Raw genomic sequence first — 22193 nt, 5'->3', positions numbered from 1 at the left:
AAAACAAACTCTGTAACTTCATCTTGATGTAATTTAATCTAAAATTCATTATACAATATACTGTGAAAAAAAATCCTTAGAAAAAGACATAAACTATTCACCATACTTAAAAATATCAGTTCACAACAAAGACTGTATTTATTTCATAACTACTGTATCAATACTATTTATATTTTCCAAAAAAGGCTAACTATACTGCATTAGATGCTAAGCTACCTCATGGCACAGTCCACTTTTTCACTATAACTTCCAAGTATCTAGCACTGGTTTGTAGTTGTACCTGCCCATTAATTGCTGCTACTGTAGTCTCCTAATTTTTAGGAAGCATTGTTTCAAAAGAGAAACCTCATTTCACATTATCTATATAATAAAAACTTAAGCGACCGTTAGGGCAGAATGACCTGTCGCTATGATGCACACTGACCACCAGGGGGCAGACGCTCAATGCAGGAGCTGCCCCTGGTGGTCAGTGCACTCCCACAGGGGGAGTGCCGCTCAGCCAGAATCTGGGCTTGCAGCAGTGGTGGCGGGAGCCTCTCCTGCCTCCATGGCAGCGCTAAGGAGCATCGAGTAGGCGGGCAGTAAGAAGTGAGGTGTCTCAGACTGCGAGAGTGCGTAGGCCGGGCTGAGGGCCCCGCCCTCCAGTGCACGAATTTCGTGCACCGGGCCTCTAGTTATATATAAAGCACAAATTGCCTAGTTATATATTGCATAACTAAATAAGGAAATTTAAATTAGTAATATGAGCAAATTATTACCTTCTGTAATTGCTTTATGATCTCTTCATCTCTATTTAGATATGGCTTATAAGAAGTATAAACTCCTAAGAAGAAAACAAGGTAAGCAGTAAGTTCTTATTTTTTAACAAGTGCCCAATATGTATATATTTTTAAATTAATAAAAGTTAATACCAGGTTTAGAATCCAGAGTCTTTAGGTTCTTCAATTTTTTCACTTTAACCTGCTTAGGAATTTCACCTGAAAGATACATTAGAAAGATTCTTAGAGTTATTCAAATTTCACATCACAAAACTGGAATTTTATAAGATTAATAATCTGCTGACTATTACTTAGTCAGGGATATTGTAGCTAATATATTATTCCTAACATCAATTAATATTCAAAAGTTTGCCCTAGCTGGTTTGGCTCAGTGGCTAGACCGTCGGCAGATGGACTGCAGAGTCATGGGTCAATTCCAATCTAGAGCACATACTTCAGTTACAGGCTCAATCCCTGGCACATGTTGGGGCATATGCAGAAGGCAACCAATTGATGTGTCTCTCTCACATAGATATTTCTCTCTTTGTCTCTCCCCTTCCCGTCCACTCTCTCAAATAAATAAATAGGAAAAATATCCTCAGGTAAGGATTAATAACAACAACAAAATATATATATTCAAGAGTTTATTACTGGTACTTTAAAACTGGCTAAAGACAATATGGATTATTACATTACAGAAGTAATTTGTGTAAATTACATACAATAGGTACTTGATCTTTTATTAATGTCTATCATTACTTAAAATGTTCCCTTTTTGTCACTCAACTTGTAATTTAAAATATTTGTATTAAGTACATAATATTGAAAATTCATTTTTTTTTGCACTGGTTGTACCTTTATTATTTATGTGCCAATACACATAAAATACCCTTTAAGAGTAAATGGAATTAAAATAACTCCTAAATTAGAATGCAGAAGTATTTAAAGGTGTTTTCCCCCCTGACACCTCTGCTTTTGCATTGTAGGAACTTACACTGCCACGAGGTGGTGATAGCGTATGCCACAACCCCAGGTCTGATTCACAGGTGAACAGGTCTCCTGAGCAGGGCTGCTGTGAACAAACAATTCCTGCAGCATATGCAGTGGGGTTCTAGCCTTGAGATCTGGAGAAGCTACAATCTAAACCACCCTTTTAACTGGCAGAAAAATACCTCAAGATCAACACTTAAAATTGTCATATGCACATGAAATATAACAGGCTTTCTTTCTCTTTTCCTTTCTCTAGCCTTTCCTTCCCCTCCCTTGGTCCTAGGTCTTTTAAATGGCAACTTCACCTGCCTGAAGGGATTTCTCAGATCAGCAAGAATATTAGCTGGCAAGATATAATAATAAAATGAAAAATTCAGGAATGTCCAGTGAGGAATGTGAGAGGTACCATTAAATTACCTAGATGTATAAAACTTCCAACCGCAGAATTCATGTATTCATTTAAAAACACCTTTAAAACAGCTACCCTGGCTCTTTCCACCATCTTGGAGCTGGTGGAGGCCTGCTGGGAACAGGACTTCTAAAACGACAAGTATGTCTGGAAGGCTGTGGTCCAAGGCCATTACTGCTGGATATAAGTAGGCTCTCTGGAACCAGAGCGAGCATACCGTTTTCTTAAAATTAAAGGTGTTCATGCTCAAAATGAAACTGAATTCTATTTAGGCAAGAGATGTTTACATGTACAAAACCAAGAACAACATAGTGACTCCTGGTGGCAAACTGAGTAATCTGGGGAAAGGTAACTCGTGCTTATGGAAATAGTGGCATGGTTCGTGCCAAATTTGGAAGCAATCATCTTGCTAAGGCCACTGGACACAGAATCCACATAATGCTGTACTCCTTGAGAATTTAAATTTATTGAAAAGAAAACAAGTAAAAGTGGATTTGTTATCTTATTTAAAAAAGAAAAAGCCACCATGAGCAAGGTATGTATATCTTATTTTCTTAAGGAAAGCACAACCTTTTGATTACTTCTTTAATCAATACCAGCATCACAGAAATGTATAATACTTAGTCAAGTATTGGAAATCCCTTTTTAATTGGGCTATTTATAAAAAGTAGCTTGTTTTTGAGGTTTCATTTTGCTATAATTCATTCCTTGTTTATAATACTAAGTACGTTTTTTGGTAGGAGGAATGATGGGTTACACGTGCATATTTTAGTGAGAAGTTATGCTCTTCTCCAAAGGCCCTTATTCAGATTGCCTCAAAGAAGACTGCCATCAACATAATTAAAAAGTAACCAAAAAGTAAAAACAAAGGGGAAGAAATAAACCTGCTCCGCCACATTATACATTAAAAAGCATAACACCGAGTTTATACTTTACCTGCTGGTTTAAGGTCTCCTATTCGAATAATGTGTGGCCAGTGCTGAAGTGTTTTTGCAAAAAAGGGGTTGGTTACTCCTAATATGACTGAGGGCCTACATAAAAACAAAAACAAAAAAGAAAAAAAAAAGAGGTGAGAGAAAGATGAATGTTCCATCAGTGAAGAACAGTTTACAATTTCTTTTGAGTGAACCATAGATTATCTTTTCCTTCATTCAATGTATTACATATAACCTACATGCCAGACACCATGTTTAGCACTAAGCATATAAAGATGAAGACATAGTTTTTCTAAAGCATACAGTTAAAAGGGATACATACTGAATTATGATGCCAGAAATGATAAAATAGTGAAAGTGATAAAAAATGTACAATCATTACAAAGGAGACACTATGTCTACCATGGGATTAAAGGATGGCCTCATCAAAGAGATGACATTTGCACAAAGATGTGAAAGATGAGTAAGAGTTCTTTGCCAAATGGATAAGAGTGGTAAAGGTGCTGCAGGAGAATGAATAGTATGTGCAAAGCAATGAGGTGAGATCATGATCTGTTTGTGGAACTACAAATAGTTCAGCATTTCTAGAGCACAAAGTAGAAATAAAAGTAGTTGGGCAGATACTGGCCAGATCATTAAGTACCAAGTTAATATTCTAAGAAGTTTAGATGTTATCTTGTAGGCAAATGAAAGCTTCTAGAGAACTGAGTAGAGCCATGCCACATGAATGAAAATGTATTTATTAGAAAGGCTACTCTATGGAAAATTTAGAAGATATCCTATAAGGAGAGGAAGAGGTTTGAGAAAAATCAACAGCCAATTTGAAAAGAGACAGGAGAACTGGGAAGAGAACTCTGGAAAGACTAGGATGATGAATTGACAGAATTTGGTAAAACTTGATGTGCACCCTATTAAGAAGGAGAAACTTATGACAATTTAGTTTTTGATAACTAAGCAAAAAGTAATAGCATTCATGAAAATAGTAAGAGGCTTGGGATTAGGGGGAAAAAAAAAGGAAACAAAAAGAATTAACTTTGAACATGTTTTGTTTTAAGTGACATTAGATGTTCAAGTAGCAAACGTGGTTAAAAAAAATAAATAAAATTTGGATATAGCCCTGACCAGTTTGGCTCAGTGGATAGAGCGTCGGCCTGCGGACTGAAGGGTCCCAGGTTCGATTCTGGTCAAGGGCATGTACTTTGGTTGTGGGCACATCCCCAGTAGGGGGTGTGCAGGAGGCAGCTGATCGATGTTTCTCTCTCATCGATGTTTCTAACTCTCTATCCCTCTCCCTTCCTCTCTGTAAAAAATCAATAAAATATATTTAAAAAAAAAAAATATATATATATATATATATATATATTTTTTTTTTTTTAAATTTTGGATATATAGGTCTGGACCTTATAAAGATTTTGACTAGGAAGATAAACTTCAGTCATCAATTTATAGGTGTTAACAGAAGTCGTGAGTACAGATAAGATAGTACAGAAAGAATTATTAGTATAAAATCAGAATCCAGAACACAACACTGAAGAATACCAACATCTAAAAGGTTGGCAGAGAAATAAAAGTCTGCACAGGAGAGTGAGATGCACCACCAGACAGCCAGGTAAGAGTGGTATCAAGGATTAAAATATTTTCAAGGTCAACAGCTTAAATGTTATAAGAAAGGGAAAATGAGGCAATACAGTATGCACAGGGTCAAGCAGTGAGAAGGGCCTTACTGACTTGGGCAAGAACAACGTCAGTTGAGATGGAGAAATCAACATGCAATGGACTGAGAAGCAACCAGGAAGCCAAGAAAAGGAGATAGTAAACAGAGGTTTTTATTGTTATTCTAGAAACTTAGCTATGAAAAGAAGATGAGTAACAGAGCAGGAGCTTAAAGAGAAAGAATAAGATATTTTTTCCCCTTTTACAGAGTAGGAAGAATATTCATGTTTATATGCTAATTCAATGAAGAAGAAGAAAAAGGAAATTATAGAGCAAGAGATAACTGATACTACAAGAGATCCTGAAGTATGAAAAGAAGATAGAACTGACAGTACAGTTGGATGCTATTAATGACAATATAGCTCCCACTAATAAAATAAATCATTCAAAGAAAATAAGATGCTGACTCTGGAAATGTGAACCAGCAGTTCCTTAAACCTTACTTTATAAAATCAGTCTGCCAACAAGTTCAAAATTTAAACTTTTAAATTACTACCAAAAATGATTCTGCAGTTTATAAAGGTAATAATTGGTTAATAAAAGTTTCTTTGTTTACTTACGGGGCTTGAGTACGAGTAGTATATTCTTTGAATTCACTATCATGAATAGTGAAATAAGGTCGGAAATCACTGAAGTACTTCAATGGAGAAATACAGCTGTAGAGCAAGGACATGTAAAACAAAGGACACAGAAATTAAAGGCCCTGCTCAATAAGCATAAAACATCCATATACACAGTATACTCCTAATGGGATAATGTATCTATGTCAATAAATGGCAAACTCATTTCAGGAAACTAGAAACCAAATGGAAATACATAATGTGAAAGGGCATACTGAAAGGACATTGGACTTGGGGCAAAAAATAAGGTGAAATTCTGATTCCATCATATGCCTTTTACTAGACACTGACAATTCACATACCTAATATTTTTCAGGTGTCAACTTTGTGTATGTCAGGGATTTTCAACTTTGTGTATGTCAGGGATTTTAACTTTTCATCTCATGGCACACATAAACTAATTACTAAAATTCCACGGCATACCAAAAAATATATTTTTGCTGCTCTGACAAAAATAAAAAGGTATATATTTTTTTCAAGTTATAAGAGAAAGTTTATTTAGAAAGTTACAGAGGTAGAAGCGAGCCAGCTGGGCTGCAGAGGCTCAGGAAACAAGTTACAGAAGCAAAAGAAGGGACCTTGAAGCTTAGGGGAGGGAAAGGCAAAGGTAATGCACCTGGGGGACGGGGCGGGGGCTGGGTGGGCGTGCTCCTGAAAGGAAGAGCACTGGTATAATTTTGATTCATTCACACCAAATGGCTATAGGTGTGTTGGCTGTTGTCATTTTTTTAATTTGACAAACGAAGGGTAAAGAGGTCAGTGCCCCTGACTAAACAGTCAGGTATTGCATGTTTTGGCACATGGGTTGGAAATCACTGGTATAAGTAAATGAATGTGCTTGTTGCTCAGAAAAACAAGAATATGGTTCCAGCCTTCATAAAGCCTGATTAATTTTCTCATCCATAAATTGGTGCTATAATAAGCACTAACTTCTTTGTGTGGATCAATGCAATAAATGTACCAGCAAATAACAAATGGGAAAGTGCTACAACTATCACCATTATGAACCAAATGTACTCACTTAACAAGTGCCAATACAGTCTCCGAAGACTCTGAAGGTGATGGTGCCATGACCACAAGGGGCTCCCCCAACAGCACCAGTTCCCAAAGCATCTGACTATGAAAGAAAACTGGGAAAAAACACCTGAAAGGTGTTTACACAGTAGGAACATTGTTATTTACCCAACTTGTTAAGTTCCCATGTAATCATTCTAAATACTTCACATTGAGCCCTGGCTGGTGTGTCTGGGTTGGTTGGGTGTGTCCTGCACCAAAAGGTTGCCAATTTGATTGGGTTGCAGGCTAGCTTGGGCACATGCTTGGGTTGCAGGCTAGATCCCCAGTAGTGGGCATGCAGGAGGCAGCCGATCAATATTAGGCTCTCACATCAATGTTTCACTCTCTCTCCCCTCTCCCTTTCTCTCTCTCTCAAAATAAAATCAATCATATCTTTAAAAAGAAAAAAAGGCCTGATTTTTATAGTTTTGCCTTTTCCAGAATATTATATAAAGGGAATCATTCAGTAAGTAGCTCTTTAAAAATTTAGCTCATTTCACTAAATATAATGCTTCTGAGAGTCATCCATAATATATCAATAGTTCATTCTTAATCCCTGAGTAGTATTCCATGCACATGCACATATCTCATTTTGTTTATCCATTTACCAGTTGATGGACATTTGCATTATTTCCAATATTAGGCTGGTATGTAAAGCTGCTATAAACACTTGCATACAGGTCTTTGTGTAGGTATGTTTTCATTTTTATTGCGTAAATACCTAAAAGTAGGGTTACTGGGCTGTGCCAGGGCCAGTACATAAAACAAATCTAACATATAAAACTAATAATCTTTGAAGCAGTATTCCATGCAGGTCACACACACACACAAACCCCCCCCCCCCCCCCACACACACACACAAATCAAACCAAAACTCACTGTAAGTCTTTCACATGACTTCTGATTATATGTATTAGTACTTAGTAATTGCTCATTTATAACAGTGGTTTCTCAAGCTGGGCTCCACATGAGAACCACCTGGGAGCTGGAACGTGGGCACCAATTCAAAGATTCTTACTTAGCTGCTCTGTGTAAAGTACATTGGTATTTTTTCCTTCTTTCTTTTTTAAGTGCTAGATTATCTGCACTTAATTTTAGTTTTGCATTTTGGAAAAGTTTCAAACATACAGAGAAATAAAGATAATAGTGTAAAAACTCCCTTATATGTATCATCTTGTGTTAACAATATTTTGTTATTTTTGCTTCATTTACTTTTTCTTATTGGAGTACTTTAAAATAAAACACAAACCTCATCACATTTCACCTCAAAATACTTAAAAGTGCATCTCTAAAAAAATAAGTGCACTTAAAAAAATTTAATCCTTATTGGGGGATGTTTGAGTTTAGAGAGAGGGAAGCGGGGGAAAGAGGGAAAAAGAGAAACATCGATCGGTTGCCTCCCGTACATGCCCCAAACAGGGATTAAACCCCGCAACCTAGATACGCGCTCTGACCGGGAATCCAACCCACCACCTTTCGGTGTAAGGATGCTGCTCCAACCAACTGAGCCACACAGACCTGGGAATAAGTGCATTTTTTTTTTTTACATCATTATAATACCAAAGCTTGTAACATGCAGTCAGGGTGAAGCATGATTATTTTCCAGTTTTCTCCTACATTTCATATATAAACATCCATTTTCTAAAGAAATTTAACATCATAAAGCAAAAGCAGTTAAAATTTTTTTACTCTTTACCTGAAAAGATCCACTTCATGAACAGTAGATAAAACAACCGATATGTGTGTATCTGCCTAAGAGATAGAAAAGAAGAAATAGAGATGTCACTAAAATGTACAGAAATTGATTTTTAAAATATACCTATTTATCTCATGATCAAAAAACATATTGCCCTATCTTTTAAGATTCTCTTCCTCTAGGAAAAGCCACAGAAAGTGGATCTGACCCATCTCCCCTAAGACAGCAGAAGATCAAGGAAACACAGATTACATGGTTAAAGCATTAATTTAATGGCCATATAAATTCGCGACTGTATGAAATACTACCATAATACTATATGATATATATAACAGGCAAAATTAGCTTTCCTACTGCTCTCCATTTTTATTCAATTCAAAAAACAATGGAAGTGCTAATATACTAGCTAAAATGTCTCAGATGAAAAAATTCAACTCCACCCTAGAACAGATGTAGCTTTGAGAAAAATGAAAGGCAATCATAACTACAGAATCCTTTTGATTGAATTTGCTAAAACCAGAAGTCTGCTGACCACTCTATAAGAGGCCTTTTAGAATTAAATCTTGCTGAAAAAAATATTTACTTTCCCCTTGTCCTCACAATTACAGTATAAATTCTGAGTTCTCAACAGTATCTACCAAAGAAAGAACAAGAAAAATATCTGAGAAACATTAGGAAGTTTATTATCAGTTCATTAAAATATTATTTAATAGGATATTTCAGTAATATTCAGAATTATATCATAAATCCAAGACTGCATTTGCTAGTTTAAAATGTCTGTTAAAGAGACTCTATGTGCTGATTTATTCTACCACAGTACCACACTACCTGCACTATTTGAGTTGTCCCAGGTTTGTCATGACATGTGGGAATCCGTACCTTAAAGAGAAAGAAGAAATTAACCTTGGTAACAAAAGAATGTCTTTTATATAATTTCCCAGTCCCACCACAGACGTATCAGAAATGCTCTATCCTGCTGCTAAAAAGGTACACTTAGCACTACCTAAAAAGCCATAAAAACAAGGTATTTATGTCAGATTAAAAAACTGAAGTCATATTTATTTTCAGTCACAGCAAAAGGTAAATGCACCAAGGTCTCCATGTTCCCATACACACAGAAATCACTAAACCAATGAGAAGCAAATGTGCTAAAAAACAGAAAAGGGACATCAACTTCATACCGCTTCCAGTTTATTGTTCCAATCTTTGCTTCATTAATATACACACACCCAAACACACCCTTCCAAGCTTGCCAAGCTATGGGATAAATCCCATAGGAAATCATGAAAACGCTCAACCCAGGGCTACAAATATTACTTTTGATAATTTCCCAGGAAAAAAAAACAAAACACAGAAAAGAGAACATTTAAGAGAGCACTGCCAAAAATAAGTCCAACAAGAAAATTAAATGCAAAAGCACTTAGAGCACATTCATACAAAGCCTGAGAGCAAAATGCAAATTCATTTTAGAAAATGAAGGTAAGAAAATTTAATAGGGAACAATACCCTAGGATGGACATGTTTGGTCTGACATTACATATTAAGATCATTTAAGACTAAAACATAATGGCTTTCCTAATTTCTTTTAATTTGTAGTAATTCATACTTGATCCTATAAGTATGTTGCAATACCACCCATCTCTGGAGAGCCATAAAGTAGCAGAATTCTAGGTGGCATTTATTATTATTACTAGAGGCCCAGTGCACAAAATTCGTGCACGGGGTTGGCGGGGTGTCCCTCAGCCCAGCCTGTACCCTCTCCAATCTGGGATCCCTCACACAATCCAGGACTGCTGGCTCCCAACTGCTCGCCTGCCTTTCTTCCTGATTGCCCCTAACCACTTCTGCCTGCCAGCCTGATCACCCCATAACCACTCCCGTGCCAGCCTGATTGATGCCTAACTGCTCCCCTGCCAGCCTGTTTTCCCCTAACTGCCCTCCCCTGCAAGCCTGGTCACCCCTAACTCTCCTCCCCTGCAGGCCTGGTACTCCCCAACTGCTCTCCCCTGCAGGCCTGGGTCCCCCCTAACTGCCCTTCCCTGCAGGCCCCGTCACCCCCAACTTCCCTCCTCTGCCAGCCTTGTCACCCCTTCCCTGCAGGCTTGATCACCCCCAACTGCCCTCCCTTGCAGGCCTGGTCCCTCCCAACTGTCCTCCCCTGCTGGCCTGATCGCCCACAATTGCCCTCCCTTGCAGGTCTGGTCCCTCCCAACTGCCTCCCCTGCTGGCCATCTTGTGGTGGCCATCTTGTGTCCACATGGGGGCAGGATCTTTGACCACATAAGGGAAGCCATCTTGTGTGTTGGAGTGATGGTCAATCTGCATATTACTCTTTTATTAGATAGGATTATTATATAGAATAGAGGTCTGGCGCATAGGTGGGGGCCAGCTGGTTTGCCCTGAAGGGTGTCCCGGATCAGGGTGGGGGTTCCCTTGGGGCATGGGGCAGCCTAGGCGAGGGGCCTATGATGGTTTGCAGGCCGGCCACACCCCCTGGCGATCCAAGCGGAGGCCCTGGTATCTGGGATTTATTTATCTTCTATAATTGAAACTTTGTAGCCTTAAGTGGAGGCCAAGGCAGGCCAGAGTGTGCAGAAAGCTTGGCTTCCTCCATCGCCGGGGCAACCCTAGCCTCCTGCTCTCTCCAGCTCCGTGGCTGCCGCCATTTCTATTGGGATTTATTTATCTTCTATAATTGAAACTTTGCAGCCTGGAGTGGAGGCCTGGGCCTGCCAGGGTGTGCAGAAAGCTTGGCTTCCTCCATTGCCGGGAAAACCCAAGCCTCCGTCCTGCTCTCTGTGGCCACAGCCATCTTGGTTGGGTTTATTTGCATATTTGCTCCTGATTGGCTGGAGGGCGTGGCTTGTGGGTATAGCAGAGGTACGGTCAATTTGCATATTACTCTTTTATTAGATAGGATTATTTTTTTAAATATACTTTATTGATTTTTTACAGAGAGGGAGAGGGAGAGTTAGAAACATCGATGAGACAGAAACATCAATCAGCTGCCTCCTGCACACCTCCCACTGGGGATGTGCCCGCAACCAAGGAACATGCCCTTGACCGAAATTGAACCTGGGACCCTTCAGTCCACAGGCCAATGCTCTATCCAGTGAGCCAAACCGGTTAGGGCTCTAGGTGGCATTTACATGCACATGTATTATATAAAAACTAGAGGCCCGGTGCACAAATTCATGCACTGGTGGGGTCCCTTGGCCTGGCCTGCACCCTCTTGCAATCCAGGATCCCTATGGGGATGTCAGACTGCTGGTTTCGGCCAGGTCCCCGTAGGCCAGGCTGAGGGACCCCACCGGTGCACGAATCCATGCACTGGGCCTCCAGTATGCATATAAGATCTGTGGTTAATCTCTTCCTGCCTTCCCCCCTCCCTCCTTCCCTCTGAGATTCATCAGTCTGTTCCACGTTTCCATGCTTGTGCGCTGAGCATCTGCCCCCTGGTGGTCAGTGCATGTCATAGCTACCGGTCAAACAGTCACTTAGGCTTTTATATAAATAGACTAGAGGCCCAGTGCACGAAATTCATGCACGGGGGGGGGGGGGTCCCCTCAGCCCGGCCTGCACCCTCTCCAATCCTGGATCCCTCGGGGGGATGTCCAACTGCCTCTTGCAATCTGGGACTGCTAGCTCCTAACTGCTCGCCTGCCTGCCTGCCTGCCTGATTGCCCCTAACTCCTCTGCCTACCTGCCTGATCGCCCCTAACTGCTCCCCTACTGGCCTGATCACCCCTAACTGCTCCCCTACCAGCCTGATTGCCCCTAACTTCCTCTGCTTTGCCCCACAGCTGGGAGCCAGGATTCCCTCCTTCGGCTGGCCACAGGCACCCAGGACCCAGGCTTCCCTCCTTCTGGCTGGCCGCAGGCACCCAGGACCTGGGCCGGCTTCGTCCGGGGCCAGCTGCAGCTGCAGGGGACTGTGGGTGGGTGGCTTTGCCCTGGACTGCAGCCGCAGGCGCCCGGGACCATGGGGCGAGTGGCTTGTCCCTCTCCCAGGCCGCAGGCACAGGCAAAGCCGCTGGCAACCAGGACCGCGGGCGGGTGGCTTGTTCCTTGCCCAGGCCGCAGCCTGGCTGGTCCCCATTCCTCTCTCCACAGTGTTGAGTGTCTGAGCCTTTACGGTGTGAGGGCATGACAACCATTCGCATATTAGCTCTTTATTATATAGGATAGGATGACCCCCGTCATGCAAACTTTACAGGAAGATGGGACTGGTGCCCCTGGAGTTGTGTGACTAATGGTTCTGTGCAGCAGGATGAATTGGTATCTCTGTAACTCCTCACATAAAATAAAATAATAAAATAAATAAACAAGTGAAGGCAATAACAAGACTGGATGTTATTAGGAAGTTAAAAAGCAAAACTCGTGTGTGAACGCTTACAGATCTTTTAAAAAGGAGACGAATGAAATATAAGCTATTACCTTCATTACCACCCCCATAATAGGCAGGTATAATGTTTTCCCTGGCACTGGGGCAGGCCATCGATCAACATCATTACAAGCTGTAAAAACATAATAAAATTCTTCCTTAGTATAAATGGAAATATTAAAATATGAAAAACAGCATATTAGATTTTAGAACTCTACTTTCTATAGGGCAGGACAAATATACTGGTAAGGTTGGAAGAAAAGAGGTAAAAGAAAAATAAAAGCAGTGAAAACATCTTACATTTCACCAGAAATACACCTCTGCTAAGATAAAATTGGTTAATATATTTTTTAAAGTAACCAAATAATAGGTTTAAAGGAGTTTTTCTATTCATTTATTACTACTAAAATTAGCTACAAAAGCACACCACTTGGCAGAGGCCTTCTCTCTGTATTGAGTGGCATAAGGATTTCTATTTAACAGTACTAAGTATCAGAAATGTCAACTCAATATTTGTTTATTATTGTCCTATGGTGCAAATGGAGATAATAAATGATACAGTTTTTGGTGTTTCTAGGTAAAGATGCCAGAAGAATAGTTTTACATCTCTCTCCCACCATAAAATTCTTAACTAAATTTTTAAAAGGTCAACTTCATTATTATCAGACCATTTCCAGTAAAAATTTTAAAACTCCTTCATAAAGCTACTTAAGTCACACAATGTTTAACTTACCTGCTTCCAAATAAGGTTTGCTCTTTTCAAAATACTCTGGTGCTATCTGTTTGAGTACAGTGTGAAAAAAATGAATATAAGGTAGTTTGCTGATCAAAACCAAGGACTGGAGGGAAAAAAGAAACAAGGTGTTTTTTTTTAAATTTGCTAATGATTATAATTTAAGTTTGTAATTTCTTACATCAGCAATTACTAACAATCTAAATTCAGCAAAAAGTGTGGATTTTGAAATAAAAAGGCTTTTACAGTATATGGTTAAAAGGAAACATAAAACTATAATCGCAGAATACAAAAAGTTTTAACCTTATTACTACACTTTAAGAACATAAAAAGCATATTGACAGATTTTCCTTCTTTCCAGGAAAAAGAATTTCCAGTAAACAGACTAACATCATGGATAATTTCTAAAGCATAGCTACTACTATCATTAGCAAAACAATATCAGGAATTAGCTAGATAAATTATTCCTAATAAGGAAAGAGGAAATTGTGATACTTTTTTAAACTAAGACCTGTAACTGTTATATTTTTTTTTGTATTGAATTCATTGGGATGACATTGGTTAATCAAATTAAGTGGGTTTCAGGGATACAATTCTATAAACACATCATCTGTATACTGTGTTGTATGCTCACCACCCCAAGTTTCCTTCCATTACCACTTATTCACCCTTATCCTCTCCTATCTCCCCCTAATATTTTAGAGTTCAATGGTCATAGCCACATACTTAGAAATTGTATCTTTACAGTTTAATCACTTCAGATACAGATTATGTTGATCTTATTTTTTAAATCCATTTTTCTTGAAAATTATTTTTTACTCTTCCATCCAGCATCAATTACTGGTCAGGGCATATTCTGGTTACAAAAGGTAAAGGTGCGTTCCATTAGCTGGGACTGACTTGAAATCAATTGATTTTTTTTTTTTTAAGAAAGTAAAATATTATACATTTACAGTAAAAACTATGCCTAGATGTTGCTAACGTATATTTACTGACTCTTCAAAAAGTATTAGATGTAACTATATTATAATGTTTATTCTTTCCCTTATTCTAAAATGTAAAAATTGAGTAGATTCTGCCCTGACTGGTGTGGCTCAATTGGTTGGGTGTTATCCCATGCACCAGGAGGTTGCTGGTCAGGGGCACTTGCCCAGGTTGCAGCTTGATCCCCCATAGGGGGCCTTACAGGAGGCAGCTGATCAATATTGTGTTCTCACATCGATGTTTCTCTCCCTCTCTTTTCCTATCTCTAAAAAATCAATAAACTATTTTTTAAAATTAATCAGATTCTTCTGGCTTTTGACAGTTTCATAAAAAACTGTAACTTATTGTCAGGAATATAGTACAGAGATAGCAGAAAGGTGAAATTCAATAGCAGATAAAAATCTAGGAACAGATGTCTATAATCTAAAAAAATGCAAAGATAAATTTTAGTATGTTTAAAAATAAAATATCAAAGACTTTAAAGACTATTCATTCTGCTGGTTTCTATCTTTCTAACCATAGTATAAAAATATTTTTCTATTATAGTGTATCTGAAAATTACCTTTTGAAAATAGCCTCTTTTTAGAGTTTTGTCTCGAACTTGTCGGAAATACACATATCCATAAAAATAAGCAGGATCCTTCTATGAAAGAAGTGACAAATGAAAAATATAAATATGTGTAGCCATCCTTTATTATTAACATTAGGTTCCTTTATAAACCCGAACGGAGTCATGAGGTATATAAAAGAGCTAGTGATGTTTTTCCACCAACACAGACAACAATCATGACAGTAACAGCCAGATAAAAACATGCTAACTTGCCCAAAGATGAAATAATCATTAATAAAGTCATATTTCCCCCTATAACTTACTCTATTTATGCTCTTTATTCATAGCTGTACTAGTTAAAGGGAGTTATGAACAATTAAATTGTTCTTCCCCAATGCTTTGTAAAACTTTTTAAATCCTGCCTATATTTTTGCATTAGGAGCCAGTCTTAGTAAAATGAAGTGTCCTAATGTAAAATTTAGAGAGAGAAAACAAAAGGAGTTAAATGCCAATCTGAATCTTACGTAGCTAGTAATGTTTTTACCCAATAATAATGAAACACTGGAATGTTTATCAACAAACAATTTGAAAGGTAATTACATTCCAAAAAACTTAAGAAGTTTTGACATCTTAATGGGATAAATTTTGGCCTGGTTCCTCATTTGTTATTTTTTAAACAAATACTTAACCACCGACCACCTACTTTGAACAAGGCATTGTGTTAGAGAAAATAGAAAGATGCATATGACACAGTTCCTAAAGGAGATCATAATCTAAGAGGGATAAGGAAAGTACAAAAATGACGGAATAGGAGGGCTGGTACCATGAAGAAAGCACAAAGTGTTATGAAGAGGTCAAGGGGGAAGAGATTATCTCTGTCTATGTAGATCAGTAAAGATTTCGTGGAGACACCTAGTTTTGGGCAAAGAAGGATGGATATGTTTAAACAAAGACAAAGACATTCCAGGTTTAGGAGTTCCAGCAAAAACATACAGAAAAATACAAGCTATCCCAGAAAAAAAGCAAGATAAAAGTAGTTTATTTAGGCTAAAATATGGCACATGTATAGAAAGGGTAAGAAGTTGGAAACTGGAAAGGTAAAGGCCTTATTTTGGAAGGCCCAGAAAGTGAGGACAAGGAAACAGTACTATCATTAAGTCTTTATTTATTAAATAATAGGTAGTCATTTTAGATTTTATTTATTTTTAGATAATACATATGTACATTTTAGCTGGGAACACTGTGTAAGATACATTGTGTTGGAATATCTTTGGGCAAGTTTCATATCCTCAGTAGCCCTTAATTCCCTCATCTGCAAAAGGAATGCTCTCAGAACACTACAGAGATTAATGAGATAATATATGCTTATTGATACAGTGAACCTAGAACATAAAAAGGTCTAATAAATGTAGTGATTATTAGCATCAGTTGAAAGAATATGTTAATAGTGAAAGCAGAAGGTCATGGAAAGGAATAGATGGCTACAAGAGACATTTCAAAGGTAGTACCTTTGGCTAACTGGGAGAGGGTTCCTGTCATTAGTGAAACCAGTTAGGTATACTGTGAATGCTGATTTTAGGCAAACTATGTAAAGTTCATATTGGATGTGCTGATAGGACACATAAATGGAAATGTTCCTCACACAGAGATGTAAGTGTGGGTACAAAACAGAATTGTACACTCTGGAATAATCGGAATTGTAAACATTGTTTTTAATAAACAATAATTTTAAAACAAAGCTCATTAAAACATCAAAAAGAGAATTATAATTCTATCATAAAGTAGGTAGGGATTACCACAGGGAATCTTTAACTCTGGGTGATATTTACTGGTATAATACTACTCTATCTCCACATCTAAACAAGGAGTTATTGCCCAGCCGGTGTGGCTCAGTGGTTGAATGTCAACCTTCAAACCAGTAGGTCACTGTTTGATTCCTGGTTAGGGCACATGTCGGGGTTGCAGGCTCAATCCCAGTGTGGGGTGTGCAGGAGGTAGCCAATCAATGATTCTCTCTCATTACTGATGTTTCTATCTCTCTCTCCCTTCCGCTCTAAAATCAGTAAGAATAAAACTTAAAAAAAAATTTTTAAACAAGGAGTTATTGCCAGGTGGCTCAGTTGGTTGGAGTATCATCCCATGCACCAAAAAAGTTGCAGGTTTGGTTCCTGGTCAGGACACATACCTACATTGTGGGTTCAATCCTTAGTGAGGGCCAGTTCGGGAAGCAACTGATCGACGTTTCTCTCTCACATCCGTTTCTCTCTCTCTCTCTTTCCTCTCCCTAAAATTAATGAACATATTCTCGAGTGAGGATTAAATATAATAATAATAATAAAATAAATAAGGAGTTATTAACAGATGGATGAAAATTACTTGAGCATTCTAATCAATTTCTAGAACTCCCAATGGGCATTACATTTCAAGAACAGTAACTTTATAAAGTCTCTTTCACTCACATATTGAATCTATATGAATCAGATTCAGGAAATTCAGCAATGTGATATAATAACAAAACAAAAGCAAAATTTTTCTGAATGCTATAAGAAGTAACTGAGTTTTAAAAAGTCCTCTCACATAGACATTCTTTCATTACTACTTTTCCAACCTTTAAGTAAACTGGTAAATCTTTGTCAAATTGATCCAGGAAACAATGCAGTGACACCCTCCTCCCAGAAGACTGTCGAAATCTAAAACAGAACTGGGTATCTCCAAGACAACCTAATGAAAACAAAAATGAATAAATTTAGGATAGCACATTATAACACTTACTTATCCAGTTTCATCAAATGTTAGAGTGGCAGGGGTCCTAGCAATCATTTAAATCCATTCTGTCATGTTTTAGAGAAGAAATAAGAGATCCTGACAGTTCAAGTGACTTGCTCAAAGCTATCTTCACTGGTTAGAGGCAAAGTCATTAGCAAAACATGCATCTTAAGTACTGCATTATTTTTCCTATTCCATTTTCCCCATGTAATTAACATTATTTAAAACTAGAGGCCCAGCACATGAAATCATGCAGGTAGAGTCCCTGCAATAAGGGCTGTATCTTCTGCCCGTTCGCCAGTCCCCAGGCCGAATGCTGCCTCCGCTGCCAGGCCTGGCTGCTGAGCTCTCAGGCCATTGGGATCACCAGCTCATCCACAGCTGCTCGGGGGCTCAGGCCTGTGGGAAAGCAGGTGCCTGCGACTTCACCTCCATGCGTGTGCGTGGGGCCAGCTGCTGATGGACCGCACTGCCCGCTCGGGGCCGCTCACGCAGGCGCCGCTGTTGCCACCGCCACCGCCACCACCACAGCTGCTGGGGCTTGAAGCACTGACGGAAGCTGCGGATACGCCTGTGACCTACCCACCCAGGCATGAGCAGCCCCAAGCGGGCAGTGCACTCCATCAGCAGCTGGCCCCGCCTACACGCATGGAGGTGAAGTCGGAGGCGCCTGCTTTCCCGCAGGCCTGAGCCCCCAAGCAGCTGGGGATGAGCTAGTGATCCCAATGGCCTGACAGCCAGCCCGGTCCTCCCGCCACCCACCCCGATTCCCCCGTTCACCATCACTGATCCATCGGAGCCTACAGGCCGGGGTCAGGGACCAAGAGGCCAGCCATTCAACCCACTCGCCAGTCCCCAGTCCCGCCCCGCCGTCACTCGAGGGCCGGGAGTTGCGGGGGGTTGAGAGGGGTCGGAGAGCAGAGAGGGACCAAGAGGTGGTCAATGGCACCTCATGACGACTGGTTGAGCTGTCATTCCGGTCGTGATGCTTATGGCCTCTGGCCTTTTATTATATAGATGGCCTTTTATTATATAGATTGTTTGCATGTAATGCAGACTCACAAGCATAATAATGAGCAAAAGAAGCCAAATACAAAATAATACATAGTTCAAATCCAATTGTTTAAAAAAAAAGCAGGCAAGCCTGGCCGGTGTGGCTCAGTGGTTGAGTGTCGACCCATGAACCAGGAGGTCATGGTTGAATTCCCGGTCAGCGCACGTGCCCAGGCTCAATCCCCAGTGTGGGGTGTGCAGGAGGCAGCCGATCAATGATTCTCTCTCTCATCATTGATGTTTCTCCCTTCTTCTCTAAAATCAATAAAAATAGTTATTTTAAAAAAGCAGGCAAAATTATAGACTTTAGAGATTCATGATTGGGTGATAAAACTATAAAGAAGCAAAAAACTTATTACTGTAAGAATCAGGGTAGTGGTTACTTTTGAAAGGGAGGGAAACAGTATTTGGAAGAGACATAAGGGGCTTTTGAAGTACTGGCAAAGTTGTATTTCTTGACCTTGTATGTGTTTTATATTTCACAATGAGAATTTTTTTTAAAAGGCATAATACAGCCGAGTCAGGAAGAGATCAAGTAATAAACTTACTATTTTAATTAAGAATAACTTTTTAACCTTTAATCGTTTTAGGAAACCTCTTAAAACATGTAAACTTTACAACTAAAATGCCAGGCAATAATTACAAAAAACTGAATATTCTAAAAAGACAGATGAAGTAACCTGTCATTCAAATTTTTCCCAGTTACTATATTTAAAATTAATAGGATTATGTTAAATATGAAATGTGCTCAAGATTTTATTATTACTTATTATTATGCACAGTAGTACTTTAGCACATAAAGTTCTTAACAAAGGAAATAGAAATTTGGTAATATGTTTAAGTTTTCTTTTTAAAGAAAATACACTTTATTATAATTCCTTATGAAGTTAAAAACAGAGGCAGGCCCCTCTAAATAAAGGATTGTAAAACAAAGGACCATTCCATTAAAAATCAAATAATCTCAAACACTGAGAATTTAACATAACAAATAGGATCCTCAGATGGCATTCCCGCTTCTAACATGTAGTCCTCCTACAGTCACAGTTATAGGGATTATATTAGCTTCTGAATTCTCAGGTGGAGAAAGATAAGCCATGTGATTTTTTGAGTAGCAAAAACTGATCATTGCTCTTAACTTTCTGGTTGATCTTCTCTCCAATGTATAAATTTGCTATTCCTGATCTTTGGGGGAGCACCTTGTTTACCTGCATTATTTCCATACTTATTCTTACAAGAGCTGGATGGCGGGGACAGCATAGGGCACAGGTATTGAAATTTCAAGAGTGGAGAACATTGACTAAAGATGATTTCAGACATAAAAAGGAGACAATCCCCTGAACCTCAACTCTAATGTTACAATCAGAAGGATGATATCGAAACTTGATATTATGAAAATCCGAGGTTAACAGGACACTGATCTCCCAGAAATACTACTTCAAGGGCCATAAGTAGGTCATTTTCAATTGCAGTTGACTTGACACTGGCCAGGAACAAAGAGGGGCTGCATTGTACATACACTGGTGTTCTCCAGAGCAAGTCCAAATCAAATTAAAAAGGAAGTACAGCCCCCCTAACACCAGAAAAGCCTTCATCTGGCCAGAGCACCAATATGTTTTTTAAAAAGCAACTCAGTGCCCTGACCAGTGTGGTTCAGTTGGTTGGAGCGTCGTCCCATATTTCAAAAGGTTGTGGGTTCGATTCCCAGACGAGGCATATACCTAGGTTGCAGGTACACTGAGAAGTACACACTAATTTCTCTGAGACTGTGATAAGATAGAACAGGAAAATGCAGTGGATTTTAAGAAAGAGATATTATAGCATCTAAGAAATGCTAAGCTTTGTGGAAGGGAAGTAATGAAGCTCCCATAGCCTTAAATTCCTACCCACCTGGTTCCATTTCCAAATCATGCTGTGAGAACTTTCCAGCTGCACTCAAAAGCTATACAGAATTGGTCAAGAGGCAAGTTTACCAGGTCAAAAGGCTTTTTTTTTTTTTTAAATATATTTTATTGATTTTTTACGGAGAGGAAGGGAGAGGGACAGAGAGTTAGAAACATCGATGAGAGAGAAACATCGATCAGCTGCCTCCTGCACACCCCCCACTGGGGATGTGCCTGCAACCAAGGTATATGCCCTTGACCGGAATCGAACCTGGGACCCTTCAGTCCGCAGGCTGACGCTCTATCCACTGAGCCAAACCGGTTAGGGCTCAAAAGGCTTTAATAGTGTCCTTGTGAACTGAGGTAAATGGTTCCTATTTTATTTTCAGAGATCTGTCCATTCATATATGAAAGATTACTAAAGAAATATCAACTACTGCCCTATCCAGTTTGGCTCAGTGGATAGAGCGTCAGCCTGCGGACTGAAGGGTCCTAGGTTCTATTCCAGTTGAGTGCACATACCTCTCAAAGTATAGTCCATAGACTGATGCCAGTATATAAATCTTGCTACTGATCCATGATGAGATGAATATCCAAACTGAGAATAAGTATTTAGGAACTCTTACAGAAATTTGATATTGTCATGACAAATCTGGACTTCATTTTTCTAAAAATTTCTTTAAACTGCATTTTATAAAAACATTGGTCCACTAGATTGGAAATTTTTTAAAAACCCAACTGGCTGCCCTAGCTGGTTTGGCTCAATGGATAGAGCGTCAGGCCATGAACTGAAGGGTTGTGGGTTTAATCCCAGTCAAGGTCATGTACCTCAGTTTCAGGCGCAATCCCTAGGCCCGTTGGGGCGCGTGCAGGAGGCAACCAATCCAAGATTCTCTTTCACACGGATGTTTCTCTCTCTGTGTCCCTTTCACTCTCTCTCTAAAAAAAACACACAAAACAAAACAAAAAAATACACCCTCGGACAAAACCAAGATGGTGGTGTAGGTAAACACCAATACTCACTGCCTCCAACAACCACATCAAAATTACAACTAAAATACAGAACAACCCATCATTCAGAACCTCCTGAAATATGGCTGAATGGAAGTCCTACAACTACATAAGTAAAGAAGAAAGCACATTGAGACTGGCAGGAGGGGCAGAGGTACAGAACAGGCTGGTCTGGCACCCACGTGTGTAATTTTTTAATTGGGAGGTATATCATGGCTGTGGGGGCCTCCCGTGAGAAGAGATCCCAGCCCTATATCCGACCCACAGCCCAGGGTTCCAGAGCTGGGGAGAGAAGTCCCCGTACCTTCTGGCTGTAAAAACCAGTGGGGATTGGGGCTGAGTGACACAGAGGCTGCTGGAAACCCAGGCAGTTCCTCTTAAAATGCTGGCACACAAACTTACACAGACTCACTCCCTCAATGCTGGGGCAGCGGTTTGGGGGGACCCAGGGACATATGGGGAGGACTGGATTGTCTGGCATCAGAGCAAGAGCTTGGGGGTGGCTTTCTCCCAGACAGAGGTGCTCACAGGGGTCATTGTTCTTATGCTGAGACCTTCCTTGTCGCAGACCTGACTGGCAGCCATATCTGAGTTTCCATCAAGCTGGCTCAAATTGTTTATTCCTCCCTTGTGATTCCCTGAGACCCCCCCACCC

General features: G+C 39.5%; 2 protein-coding genes and 1 pseudogene across 5 annotated transcripts in view; 1 reads left to right on the top strand and 2 right to left on the bottom strand.

Annotated features, from left to right (window-relative positions):
* DNASE1L3 (deoxyribonuclease 1L3) overlaps nt 1–22193 on the bottom strand; it is a 969732-nt gene that overhangs the window by 486036 nt on the left and 461503 nt on the right. The gene's annotated exons all lie outside the window — the stretch shown is intronic.
* DENND6A (DENN domain containing 6A) overlaps nt 1–22193 on the bottom strand; it is a 53485-nt gene that overhangs the window by 12889 nt on the left and 18403 nt on the right. For 2 of the 3 annotated variants that reach the window (XM_080675130.1, XM_080675132.1), the window contains exons 4-14: nt 17437–17549; nt 14841–14921; nt 13295–13400; nt 12615–12694; nt 9006–9056; nt 8178–8233; nt 6447–6569; nt 5366–5461; nt 3094–3188; nt 912–977; nt 759–823 (exon numbers count right to left, since the gene is read on the bottom strand). In XM_080675130.1, the coding sequence (XP_080531256.1) occupies nt 759–823; nt 912–977; nt 3094–3188; nt 5366–5461; nt 6447–6569; nt 8178–8233; nt 9006–9056; nt 12615–12694; nt 13295–13400; nt 14841–14921; nt 17437–17549 (932 nt within the window). The remainder of the gene's footprint in view (nt 1–758; nt 824–911; nt 978–3093; nt 3189–5365; nt 5462–6446; nt 6570–8177; nt 8234–9005; nt 9057–12614; nt 12695–13294; nt 13401–14840; nt 14922–17436; nt 17550–22193) is intronic. The other variant, XM_080675131.1, reaches the window with a different exon arrangement.
* LOC308251543 (large ribosomal subunit protein eL33-like) lies at nt 2301–2619 on the top strand (annotated as a pseudogene). Its single transcript has one exon. The product of its transcript is annotated as a large ribosomal subunit protein eL33-like (transcript).

This window comes from Plecotus auritus, assembly GCF_963455305.1.
Source record: "Plecotus auritus genome assembly, chromosome: 6".
In the NCBI taxonomy this organism is placed as follows: domain Eukaryota; kingdom Metazoa; phylum Chordata; class Mammalia; order Chiroptera; family Vespertilionidae; genus Plecotus; species Plecotus auritus.
Note: the sequence above shows the minus strand (reverse complement) of the source record. Positions and strands in the feature narration are given on the sequence as shown.